We start from the raw sequence: 14,081 nt of genomic DNA, 5'->3' as shown, positions 1-14,081 counted from the left end.
CCTGTCACATCTCATGATCTCAGCTGATTGTCAACATAAATCAGCACTTATGTGTATGTAAACAAATTGCTTTATGACGATAATAATTGTAAGTTTTGAATTAGTTAACGCCGCTTCAGACAAATAGACACGTCAACTAATCATTTCTCATTAAATTATTGAAATTTTGTCATTTTTCAACGTTTTAAACATAATTTTACAGACCTTTTCTTGAGGTTATGCTTTATGCAAGTGTATCAAACAGTATTGTGAAACGTTTATTTTAGTGATCTTATAAAATTTAGTCATGCCTTTACAACAGAGAGAATTTATACAGTTGAGTTTGTTACTTTTATGTGTTCCTCTACAGTTGTATTTGAGTAGTTTTACTAAATCCATAGGTGAAGAGGATAGGTCTAGAACAATCATGAAAACATTCACAGAGATTGAAAATTTCATGGGTAAATACTTCAGTTTGGGTTACTGGACTGAAAAATCTATATCACTGGCTTCCCTGATTTTTGCTGGTAAGTTAAATAATTTTTTAAATGTTTATTCAATAATAATAATATTAAGTGACCTGGCTGGCTCAGGTTTGGTGTCGCTAGTTTTCAGGTCGCACCCAATCGAATTCAGGGTCTCTAACATGACGTAACAACCGAGGCAGCCAAGACTGACGATTCAACTGCATTCATCCGAAACAAAAATATCTTGCATTAAAACCCGGGCCTCTGAACATTTATTCAAGTTATATTATGATAACTAGCTGGCCCGGCGAACTTTGTACCGCCAAATAGTTAATGCATCTCATGACAAACTTTAGCTGGATGCACACCTGAGGAGACGCGATACGGCATTTTGCATCCAGGTGTTTTTTGCTTATTGGTTTGAATAAAAGAACTCACACACACTGAATAGGGCATTGCGTGGAACGGTATGATAAGGCAATCTCCATAAGATCAGCACTTTGTATCACCAAGCCGCGCCTCCTCAGGCGTGCTTAGCCTTAGCTTAATCTGATGCACTATATTTTCATGAAAATTATCCAACAATCAGTATTTACATTTCTATCTCAATATGGACTTCCTATGTGCTTAGTTTGTTGTGCAGCAGTTGTATTTTTAGATATAGTTGAATGCAGCTTATGCTGGGAAATTGAATGGTATATCTCCTTGCTACTGATTTTCCAGTGCATATTCTAAATCCACAGCATTTCAAGTTCTACGATCCAAGTTTGGACGTCGTTCGTACCGCGGCATTATTATGAGAATTAAAATTTTGTGAATCAGTAGAAAGAAAATAGAAAAACAGATCTACTGACGGCTGTTGGATGACGCAATGATTAGGCTATAACAGCTGATTTTTATTTCTGTGTGTGGTCAGCTTATAAATCTTCTCCCTTAAGGATTACATGTAAACTTTGAAGGACCATAGGAAAGAGTCCTGAAGTCGGATCATACATTTGATAGGCCATAAACCTGCTCCTGAACATAAACAACACGGCACATAAAAAAGTTATAGAATGTCATAATTTATTTATTTTATTTATTTTGTGCCGAGCACTATTTTTAATTCAGGCCTTTTTCCAAGTTATAATAGTAAATTTAATACACATTAGACTAGAGCCATTATTGTGAGTTAGCGAAATAAATTATTTTCTCTCTCTCTCTATTATGAACGGCCATGACTTCGAGTTTCCCATGATAGATATTTAAAAATTGTGGCTCCGAGTCGTCGAGGAATGTAGATTATGGAATTATCTCTAAAACGTAGCCTTCCTGTCGCGACATGGAGTGCGATAAGCTGGAAAACAGCAAGCACTGAAATTATAACAAACTACCGATTTTGCAGTTACTATTTGGTCCAAAGGCTCTAGAAGCCACGCGACGATTGGTCAAATTGATTCCCTCCGCCCAATAGGAGACCTGTTTCTAAATACAGTAGTAGGGCGATTCCCCAGCCGAGAGACCAGATTACGTTTTGGAGGACACTTTGCTAGGAGCACTACGAGAGTAAAAATGTAGTCATTATGTTTCGCCCTTTTTGGGCAGGTTTACAAGTTTATATCATTAGTTAATGTAGGAGCTAGTTTTATTTTTATTAAAGTTTAAATTTTCTAGTAGTGTCATGTTCTGAAAAGTTTAATTGTGTTTCTTCATCATGTACGAATAATTGTTTCTTCAAATAACCGCTAAGCGGTTCATGTGTGTCCCCAAACTAACTTCATGTACCACCCCTTTGGTTCCGCAATTTTATGTAACACCGCTTCAAGACACCCGTTCAGACGACAGGTCTAGGGACGTAAGAGGACGTCGCCGTCAAGCCAAATTCAACCGGTAAAAGTTCACCGCCAAAAACAAGGTACGGTAACCCCGACGATAAAGCAACGTACAGACCAACGAAAGTGCAGTGTAGTGAAACAAAGGTTCATTCGAGAATGTCAATCAAAAGTGGGGATTCAAAATTATTATGAAATGGGTTATATGGGTTACTATCGACGAAATTTGGGTTCAACGGGCTTTTCTTTCTTGAGTAATTTCATGTTGAAATTAATTTGTTATTTTATGACTGATATTGTTTGGTTTTGTGACGTATTGCTATCTAAACGAGGGATAGTAATGCGCCCCCAAATCAGATGAAGAATGTCAACAAAGTAACATGAAATTGTTGTTTCTGTTGTTCGATTTTAGTTGCCAATGTTTATTGAAGCTGTTTGTATTTTTCAATTATTTCAAATTGTAGTGTTATTCTATAGTAGAAACCTATTAAATCAGGCATGGCAAGATTAATTGAAGTTTTCTTGACTCTAGCCCGTTCACCTGCATGAATTAGGTATAGACTCAGGTATTTTCTAGATGTGTCGGCCTATTTCTAAATTCTAAATTTTATTCAAAATTATCTTCTTTATCATCTTTTAAAAGGTCAGGCACAATTTTTGATACAATTACAAATCATATGAATATGATCGGGATAGAACAACAGGCTTAGCTTAAAACTGTGCTGGTGCTATTATTTTTTTGAAATTGAAATTGAAATTGAAATTCTTTATTCTCCAAAAAAGATTAACAATACATTTGTATGTAAAACATAGAAAAAAAATATACATTTTATTGGAGGCTCCTCTTATGGGCACATGCCTGTGAGAGAGGAGCGAGTTGTCTAGTAGCATCCAATATAAATAATCTTAAATTTAACTATTCATAGCTATGCAAAATTATGACTATAAATACAATAAAAATAGAAAAAAATTATTTAAGAATAAATGGAACTAGTGTAACAAATAAAACAAAACTCAATCTGGAGAGAGGTATTATTATGGATAAAAATAAAATATACCAAAACTAAAAACGAAGTGGGAAGCACGTTTTTAATGTTTTGTTACTAATATTTTCATATTTATTTTCCAGATGTTATTGGTGTGAATTATGTAAGTAAAACTGAAAGGCAGCGGTACAGATAATGATGAGCCTGAGCCCCGTAGTATGGAAGAGAAAAAAGAGGAGTTAGCTATGAAGTTGTATGCACTTGAGACGGTTCATTCCACAGTTCACGACGAGAGACCTGATGACTTGAAATATAGAGTTGGCCAAGTAATTGAACACGGTCCATTTACTATCAGAGGTGTTATCGTTGGCTGGGAGTATCATGATAAGGTAGGTCTAAAATATATTAACTACTACAATAATTACTATAAGATATGCAGTAAAAGTACTAAAAGTAGTACCGTAGACAACTACTTTTTTACTTTCCTTGCCCTATTACCATAGGTAAGGAAAGTATTGCTTTCCAAAATAATTTAAGGTACCCTAATTTCATGTTTTCTATACGTTTCAAGGTTCCCTGAGTCTAAAAACATGATTTTTGGGTGTTGGTCTGTGTGTGTGTGTGTGTGTGTGTGTGTGTGTTTGGGGGGGGTGTGGGTGTGTGTGTGTGGGGGGGGGGGTGTGGGTGTGTGTGTGTGGGGTGTGTGTGTGTGTGTGGTGTGTGTGTGTGTGTGTGTGTGTGTTTGGGGGGGGTGTGGGTGTGTGTGTGTGTGGGGGAGTGTGTGTGTGTGTGTGTGTGGGGGGGGGGGTGTGGGTGTGTGTGTGTGTGTGGTGTGTGTGTGTGTGTGTGTGTGTCTGTGAACACGATAACTCCATTCCTAATTAACCGATTGACTTGAAATTTTAAACTTAAGGTCCTTATACCATAAGGATCCGACAATAAGAAATTCAATAAAATTCAATTCAAAATGGCGGATAATGGCTAAAAACCCATGTTTTTAACGGTTTTCTCAAAAACGGCTCTAACAATTTTCTTCAAATTTATACCCCAGATAGCTATTTATAAGCCATATCAACTGACATGAGTCTCATTTCTGGGAAAATTGAAGGAGCTCCGTAATATTCTTGAGAAGAATGAATTTTGTTAAATTTCTATCCCGATTTTCTCATAAATGACGACCGATTTTTTTCAAATTGATACTCTGTATAGTTATTTATCAGCTCTATTAACTGGCATGAGTCACCTCCCTGAGAAACTAACAGGGGGTCCCACCCCATCCTTGAGAAAGAAATTGACTTTGTAACCTCCTTCTCGTGCGTGAGGTAGGTAGGTAGAGCAATTTATTCAAAAATATCAGGGCACCGAGCTTCGCTCGTTATTTTTATTTATTGATAAACAGAACACAATTCTCTAAAATGATCGTGTTTATATAATTTTCACAGCTGGCTATACGTCATCTTATGAATTTCGGGGATGTGATATTTTGATTTTTCACACACACACAGCTGTTTCAGCCAAGGATGAATTATCCTTTTAATGTCTTTCAGCGAGTTTTCTCAAGGATGAGACCTAGAACAATCGAATCTTTATATCATAAACCTACTATGTTCCAAATTTCGTGAAAATCGTTAGAGCCGTTTTCGAGATCCGTTAAACATAAATAACCAGATATAAAAATAACCAGATATATAAATAATACAGAAATTGCTCGCTTAATATAATAGGATAACACATAGTCGATATTTTTTTATTTGTAGAAAAGCTGTTTTGACAACTTTTAAAAAATCATCGAATTTCATAATATTCAAACAAAGGAAAATGTCTCTGAAAACAATAACAATAGTATAATCGTAGTTTCAATCATTTAGCCGCCAATCGGCATTATATCATTCTCCCAAATTATTCTCGTTCAAGAATGAGGCTTATAGATCAATGAGCAAGGAAAGTTGTGTGAGTGTACCACACCAGATTTTTTTATAAGATATGCTTACTGTTGAAATTAGTTTGCTATAGACCTAGGTTATTGTAATTTGAAAAAGAACGAGTTTTGTTTGGATAATTTTAAAGTCAGTGGCAAATCTAGGATTGAGTTAAATGGGGTTCTAGGAGTGACTAAGGGTTTGAGGGTTTACATCTCAGAACATAAACCCTGGAAGGGTCGAAGATGAACCCTCTGGTCCCTTGAGTCCCGCTTCAAGCCCCACAACTATTACTTTCCTTGCCCTATTACCATAGGTAAGGAAAGTATTGCTTTCCGAAAAAAATAAGGGTACCCCAATTTTTAAATTTCTATACGTTTCAAGGTCCCCTGAGTCCAAAAAAGTGGGTTTTGGGTATTTGTCTGTATGTGTGTGTATGAGTGTATGTGTACACGATATCTCATCTCCCAATTAACGGAATGACTTGACATTCGGAACTTAAGGTCCTTACACTATAAGGATCCGACACAAACAATTTCGATCAAATTCAATTCAAGATGGCGGTGAAAATGATTTCAAAAAAGGGGTTTTTGCGATTTTATCGAAAACGGCTCCAACGATTTTGATCAAATAGTCATTTATAAGCTCTATCAACTGCCACAAGTCCCTCCTCTCCGTCATCTACTTATTCTTTATCAGCTACTCTTCCTCCCCAGACCTCCTTCTAATTTTCATTCTTGTCCTTTTTCTCCTCTCACTCCTCGACATCCTCCTCCTTCTCATCTTCTTCTTCTTCTCTTCTTCTTCTTCTTCTTCATCATCTTCTTCTTCTAATTTAGGCATTAATTTGAATACTAAATAAAATTTAGGCATTAATATGAATAATACTCTTGACTGGTCAGAACAAGTGAACAAAACTTGTAAAAAGGTATTCTCAGCCATGCATGCATTAAAGAAAATGCACGATATTCTCCCTAGAAACATTAAATTATTATTGGTTCAATCTCTCATCTTCCCACATTTAATGTATTGTAATTCTGTTCTTAACGATATGCAAGTCACTCTGAATGATAAACTACAGCGGTGCCAAAATTATCGTCTACGTTTCGTCTACTCTCTCCAACGCCATGATCATATCACCCCAGCCCACATTGCTAGTTCAACATTAAAGCTTCCCGATCAAAGGCTTTTTCGAATAGTCAAGCTTGTTAGAGATATCTTGAAATACGGTAATCCGAACTATTTTAAAGATGATTTCAAATTTGTCTCTGAAGGTAGGAGGATAGATGCTTCACATACTAGAACCGGAGAAAGTACTTTAAGGATACCCAATCATCGAACTACTATTTTCACAAAATCCTTCTTAGTCAGTGCCTGTCGTGCATGGAATGCACTTCCTGTTTCTATCAGGTCCATCAAGAGCCGAGCGAGCTTCATCCTGACTTTAAAAAAACATCTTTTGGAACAAATGACTGAAACTGTCCGGCCCTAGAACGATCACATGACAACCATCCCCCACCCATCCCACAAATACAAACCTTTAAACATGTTATAGAATGAATTGTATATATATATATATATATATATAACTCATGTTATTTTAATCATCCACTGCTACTGCTGTATATTACTAAAAGTTGATTACCCTGATCTACTTCATTTTATTAATCAATAATTTGATCTTATCTACCTATATAATTATTTTACTCTATCAATTTTCTGTTTTTTCTCTCTTAAATATTTATATTAATTAAAACTTTTACAATATTTCCATTAATAAATAAATCCTTAGTTTAACTAATGAAATTAACGTTTTGGTAGAGAGTTAGTGGGGAGGATATTTTTAATATTCTTTCCGAAGAATGGACATTGGTATGGCCAAAGCTCCGCCAATTTATGTAGATGCATAACAATATAATTATCTATAGTTATTATATTACAAATTTCTTTTTCATATCATATACAGTTCAATAATTACTTTCTTAGTCTATATTATGTAAATTCACCTATAATTTTGCTGTATTGTAAGCTATTGTATATAAGTGTATAAGCCAGTATATATTGTAATCTACATAAATAAAGTACTCAATCAATCAATCAATCAATCTTCCACATCATCATCTTCTTCTTCTTCTCCACCTCCTCCTATAAATATAATTATAGTACGGTAATTAATGCTTTTTAATTCTAATCAATAAGTATCTTATTTCTTACAGGACAGTAAATACAAAGGGCCGGTGTACACAGTTCTCTTGAATGAACTTCCAACGCAAGATGGTCAAACTAATTTCATAGAAGTCCCTCAGAGGGACATCATGTTGAAGAAGATGAAGGAGGTATGGCATCACTCTTATCTAAAATAGTTGGAAATTGAATTTTTTTTTAATTATCAAATGCTTCGAGTGAGTTGGGTAGTGAAGCAAGAATGGAATACATTTTTGTCAATATGGATTCAGGATTCGAGATTCGTTTATTGTCAGAACATTAAAAACCATAATGCTAGACATCGTAAAAAATACACAAGCAATCACAAATTTAACAATATAACACAGGTCATAAAATTACATCACATTATCAAGTATTTCAAACTGTAAGGATTGGAGTCAATTAAAATTTAACATCAATATATCACAGGTCATAAAAATTAGCAATAGGATGGCAGACAATTGAAGCATGGAATACATGTTAGCTGTGATTAGTCACAACAGGTACATTAGAATATTCTTCTCATAAATAATAGTAGATACTCTTGTTCAAAAATGTAACAGTTCTAGAATGCTTGGAATGAGTTGAGTAGTGAAGTAAATATGGAATACATTTTGTGAAGGATTATCCAATGCAATTTAAAACAGGTATAAAATTTGTAAAACATTGAAAAAACTTATAATAATGATTATTATTTGTTATTATTATTATTATTATTATTATTATTATTATTATTATTATTACTAATAGTTCTGTGAACAGTAGACCTCACGCAGTATTCTCATCCACAAGTACCAGATGTCAACTGTTTTAAATGTTAACAAACTCAGTTCACCTTTGAATTTGTATTCCATATGATATAATTCATCCAGTTCCGTGATAATCTTTCCATATGATGAAAGTTAATTTTTTACTATAAAAAATATTATAATTTCTTCAGCATTTTGTAGTTCATGTGAGAATATTGATACTGATGGGCACGCATAATAAATAATACCATGACTGCAAAACAAAATATTGAAACCAAAGACCTTAAAGCTGCGATTAGACCAAATTTATTAAAAAAATGTTGATATCTCAATCCTTTTAGATTATATTAGATTGAACATAACTTATCATACACATGATGAACATATTATGTGTTTGTCAACTTCCGTTCAATCTAATAGAATCTATAAGGATTAATTAATTATAACCATTTTGTTAATAACTTTGGTGTAAACCCAGCTTAAAGATGCATACCTCTTTAATGTCTTTGATTGAAACTATAGACCTTATACAAATACAGTAATAGACTGGTTTCTCCACACATCTGAGTAATCACTTTTTAGCTGATTTATGATGAATAATTCTATAGTCTGATTTTTACTCTAATATTGGCGTATGAAGGAGGCTCCTTTTTCCTTTTATATTATCCTTGAAATGCAAAATTTCCAAAAACCTTGTATATACGTCGACGCGCAATTTAAAAAGGAACATACCTGTCAAATTTCATGAAAATCTATTACCGCGTTTCGCCGTAAATGCGCAACATATTAATATATAAACATTTAAACATTAAGAGAAATGCCAAACCGTCGACTTGAATATTAGACCTCACTTCGTTCGGTCAATTATTATTATCATTATTATAAGTATTTTTTCAATGTTTTAAAAATTTGATCGGTTCAAGATTAGGCCGGTTACAGAGCTCGACCGACCGTCAGTGTGTATGTACCATCCTGACCATACGCATCCATACATCAGTTTTTCTGACTCACAAAATGGACGCCTCTACAGATTATTAATTGCAGCTTATTATCTTCGTAAACGAAAGATTAAAAGTCGTAGATATCAAGTTCAACCGATGGTTGCCCAAAGACCATTTTATACATCATTGCTTGGCGATGAAGATACATTTTTTAACTACCTCAGAATGTCTATCAGAAATTTTGATGAGTTATTTCGAGCTTGTATCACCATTGGGAATACTTGCAGTCACTTTTAGCTACGGATCAAATAAATGTAGATAATATTAATAGTATATGATTTTTCCAATAAAAATTTAGAAATGATTGAAGAAATGTATAGAAAAACTCTGAATTCAAATATGACACTATTAATTGAATTCATTCATAATGCTATTCAATTCAATATCAGCTGATTGTCGGGCAGAGGTGTCAGCACATTGGTTATGCTGCGATCGGGCTACTGATCAGTACAGCTCTGAAAGCTGCTATTTGCTTCAATAGCGCGTCAGTCGACCGATGGAACGGATGTGCACGAGCTCGACCGATGGTCTTCGTACGCAGTGTAAAACGCATGGTCCTGACCGTGCGCATGCGTGCCGTCAGTCCTGCTCTGTACGGATACATGGAATATGTATGGAAAAGACAAGCGCGACTGACGTACCGTACGTACCGTCGAGCTCTGTAACCGGCCTAAATGTAAACGCAGCTTTAGAATTCTCTTCTCATAAAATAATAATGTAAATAATAGTTGATACTTGTTCAAAAATTTAACAATCCTAGAATGCTTGGAATGAGTTAAGTAGTGAAGTAAATATGGAATACATTTTGTAAAGGATTATCCAATGCAATTTACAGCAAGTATAAATCATTATTATAAGTCTTTTTTCAACGTTTTAAAAATTTAATTGTTCAAGATTAGGCCGGTTACAGAGCTCGACCGACCGTCAGTGCGTATGTACCATCCATACGCATCCATACATCAGTTTTTCTGACTCACAAAATGGACGCCTCTACAGATTATTTAATTGCAGCTTATTATCTTCGTAAACGAAAGATTAAAATACGTAGATATCAAGTTCAACCGATGGTTGCCCAAAGACCATTTTATACATCATTGCTTGGCGATGAAGATACATTTTTTAACTACCTCAGAATGTCTATCAGAAATTTTGATGAGTTATTTCGAGCTTGTATCACCATTGGGAATACTTGCAGTCACTTTTAGCTACGGATCAAATAAATGTAGATAATATTAATAGTATATGATTTTTCCAATAAAAATTTAGAAATGATTGAAGAAATGTATAGAAAAACTCTGAATTCAAATATGACACTATTAATTGAATTCATTCATAATGCTATTCAATTCAATATCAGCTGATTGTCGGGCAGAGGTGTCAGCACATTGGTTATGCTGCGATCGGGCTACTGATCAGTACAGCTCTGAAAGCTGCTATTTGCTTCAATAGCGCGTCAGTCGACCGATGGAACGGATGTGCACGAGCTCGACCGATGGTCTTCGTACGCAGTGTAAAACGCATGGTCCTGACCGTGCGCATGCGTGCCGTCAGTCCTGCTCTGTACGGATACATGGAATATGTATGGAAAAGACAAGCGCGACTGACGTACCGTACGTACCGTCGAGCTCTGTAACCGGCCTAAATGTAAACGCAGCTTTAGAATTCTCTTCTCATAAAATAATAATGTAAATAATAGTTGATACTTGTTCAAAAATTTAACAATCCTAGAATGCTTGGAATGAGTTGAGTAGTGAAGTAAATATGGAATACATTTTGTAAAGGATTATCCAATGCAATTTACAGCAAGTATAAATCATTATTATAAGTCTTTTTTCAATGTTTTAAAAATTTAATTGGTTCAAGATTGATCATTGATCATTTGTTTCAATTGTGTGAGCTGATGTTTTAAACTTAAATCATAATTCTATTTGTTTATTCTTTAAAAAAACAGATCGGGGGAGAAAAACTAAGGTAATAAAATTCCTCAAATTGAATTAAATTGAAAAATTGAACTCCTCTTTAGGATAGGGGCCTTAAGCCGCGTTTACACCAAAGTTATTAAACAAAATAATTTTTCCGTCCTTGTAGATTCTATTAGATTGAACATAACTTATCATACACATGATGAACATATGTGTTTGTCGAGTTCCGTTCAATCTAATAGAATGTATAAGGATTAAGTTATTAACAATTTGTTAATAACTTTGGTGTAAACGCAGCTAAAAATAATAATAATATCGAGTGACCTGGCTGGCTCAGGTCTGGTGTCAGAGTTTTCAGGTCGCAACTGATCAATTTCAGGGCCTCTGACATGACCTAACGACTGCGTTTTAGGCAGCCGGGACCGACGGCTTAATGTTATAAACTAAGTTTTATTCAAATTATTTCTTTGGTTTTCAGGCGAAGCACCGTCATTTGAAGAGATATTTCAAAGCATTTGACGGGACCCAGTATTTGCCACACGATTGGTTGAGGAGGCTGTATCCTCATGACTAAAAATATCATTTCAAAACTTAAGTTTTAAAAAACTGTGCTCATAGATCACAGTGAATGTAAAATATAAAAGTCATTCCCAATGTTTTAATAATTATCAGTGGTGTGTGTTTCCACAATAATAATTTCAAAACTTCAAGTTGTGAAAACTGTGCTCATAGATCACAGTGAATGTAAGATATAAAAGTCATTCCCAATGTTTTAATAATTATCAGTGGTGTGTGTTTCCACAATAATAATTTCAAAACTTCAAGTTGTGAAAACTGTGCTCATAGATCATAGTGAATGTAAGATATTGCTAATGAAGTCATTGCTAATGGTTTAATAATTATCAGTGGTGTGTGTTTCCACAATAATAATTTCAAAACTTCAAGTTGTGAAAACTGTGCTCATAGTTCACAGTGAATGTAAAATATAAAAGTCATTCCCAATGTTTTAATAATTATCAGTGGTGTGTGTTTCCACAATAATAATTTTAAAACTTCAGTTGTGAAACTGTGCTCATAGATCACAGTGAATGAAAAATATAAAAGTCATTCCCAATGTTTTTATAATTATCAGTGGTGTGTGTTTCCACAATAATAATTTCAAAACTTCAAGTTGTGAAAACTGTGCTCATAGATCACAGTGAATGTAAAATATAAAAGTCATTCCCAATGTTTTAATAATTATCAGTGGTGTGCTCCCCGTCAAACCTTATTTTATAACTATCCTTGCTGTGATAATAAATGTATTCATTATTATATTTGTTCATGTTATTCATTTTTACTTTCCTATTTTACAATATTTTCATTCTGAAACACATTCTGAGTAAAATACTCTCTTCATTGGAATCATTTCGACTTCACTGAAACTCAAATGATTTATAATAATAATGGACATATTATTTCGAGTTGAGAGATATGATTTAAGGCTCAACTCACACTTACGCGACTCAGGTCGAGAAGATACTGTGACTCTAGTCTGTGTTTTCAAATGGTGACATCGCGGAGACTAGAATCGACTGGTCTGAGTGTCACCATTTGGAAACACATGCTGCGTCGAGAAGAGACTAGACTAGAGTTGCAGTCTCTTCTCGACTTGAATCGTGTAAGTGTGAGTTGAACCTTATAGAACTCTGGGATCATATGTGGTATTCCAAACTATTAAACATATCATGAACTTATATAAGGTGCGTACAGACTTATGCGCCATGAATACCCGTATTGCACTTCATCAGCTGATTCTGTGCTTATTATTATATCAACAGTATTTGTACAGAAACAGTAAGATACAGATATATTATAATACGTTTATTATAAATCACTTATAATAAGCATATTACTAGTAGTTCTGTGAACAGTAGACCTCGCGCTAAGTAAGTTACATTGACCTGTTGTTATGTTTTCTCAAAAATTAATAAATAATTTATCAATTTAAAATGTCTAGAAAAATCCTAAATGAACATAGAGATTTCTGTCCTATCGTACCGTGACGTGTCGTCCCGGAATGTGAGTGTGAGCGCTGTTATCAGGTCTGGCTGCAACTGTCTACAACGTTGATGGAAAGATACATTTTCAAGATGTTCGATGTTTTTTTACGGGTAGTATTATAGTCAACACTGTCTACTAACGTTGATGGAAAGATACATTTTCAAGATGTTCGATGTTTTTGAACGGGTAGTATAGACTGCAACACTAGACATCTGATTTCTGATGAATAATTCTATAGTCTGATTTTTACTCTAATATTGGCATAGAAGGAGACTCCTTTTTCCTTTTATATTATCCTTGAAATGCAAAATTTCCAAAAACCTTGTACTGTATATACGACGACGTGCAATTTAAAAAGGAACATACCCGTCAAATTTCATGAAAATCTATTACTGCGTTTTCAAATGGTGACATCGCGGAGACTAGAATCGACTGGTCTGAGTGTCACCATTTGGAAACACATGCTGTGTCGAGAAGAGACTAGAGTCGCAGTATCTTCTCGACCTGAGTCGCGTAAGTGTGAGTTGAACCGTCTCTTCGCAGTCTCTTCTCGACTTGAATCGTGTAAGTGTGAGTTGAACCTTATAGAACTCTGGGATCATATGTGGTATTCCAAACTATTAAACATATCATGAACTTATATAAGGTGCGTACAGACTTATGCGCCATGAATACCCGTATTGCACTTCATCAGCTGATTCTGTGCTTATTATTATATCAACAGTATTTGTACAGAAACAGTAAGATACAGATATATATTATAATACGTTTATTATAAATCACTTATAATAAGCATATTACTAGTAGTTCTGTGAACAGTAGACCTCGCGCTAAGTAAGTTACATTGACCTGTTGTTATGTTTTCTCAAAAATTAATAAATAATTTATCAATTTAAAATGTCTAGAAAAAATCCTAAATAAACGGAGCTTTCTGTCCTATCGTACCGTGACGTGTCGTCCCGGAATGTGAGTGTGAGCGCTGTTATCAGGTCTGGCTGC

At 34.6% G+C, this 14,081-nt stretch overlaps 1 protein-coding gene across 1 annotated transcript; it reads left to right on the top strand.

The window, feature by feature from the left end:
* Positions 1 to 10: 10 nt before the first annotated feature.
* On the top strand, positions 11 to 12,353 carry LOC111061523 (F-box only protein 21). Its single transcript, XM_022349215.2, has 4 exons — positions 11 to 506; positions 3,387 to 3,632; positions 7,379 to 7,498; positions 11,518 to 12,353. Exons 2-4 carry the CDS (start codon positions 3,462 to 3,464, stop codon positions 11,611 to 11,613), a joined length of 387 nt encoding a protein of 128 aa, XP_022204907.2. The 5' UTR covers positions 11 to 506; positions 3,387 to 3,461; the 3' UTR covers positions 11,614 to 12,353.
* The last annotated feature ends 1,728 nt before the right edge of the window (positions 12,354 to 14,081 follow it).

This window comes from Nilaparvata lugens, chromosome 7 (assembly GCF_014356525.2).
Source record: "Nilaparvata lugens isolate BPH chromosome 7, ASM1435652v1, whole genome shotgun sequence".
NCBI lineage: Eukaryota > Metazoa > Arthropoda > Insecta > Hemiptera > Delphacidae > Nilaparvata > Nilaparvata lugens.
Note: the sequence above shows the minus strand (reverse complement) of the source record. Positions and strands in the feature narration are given on the sequence as shown.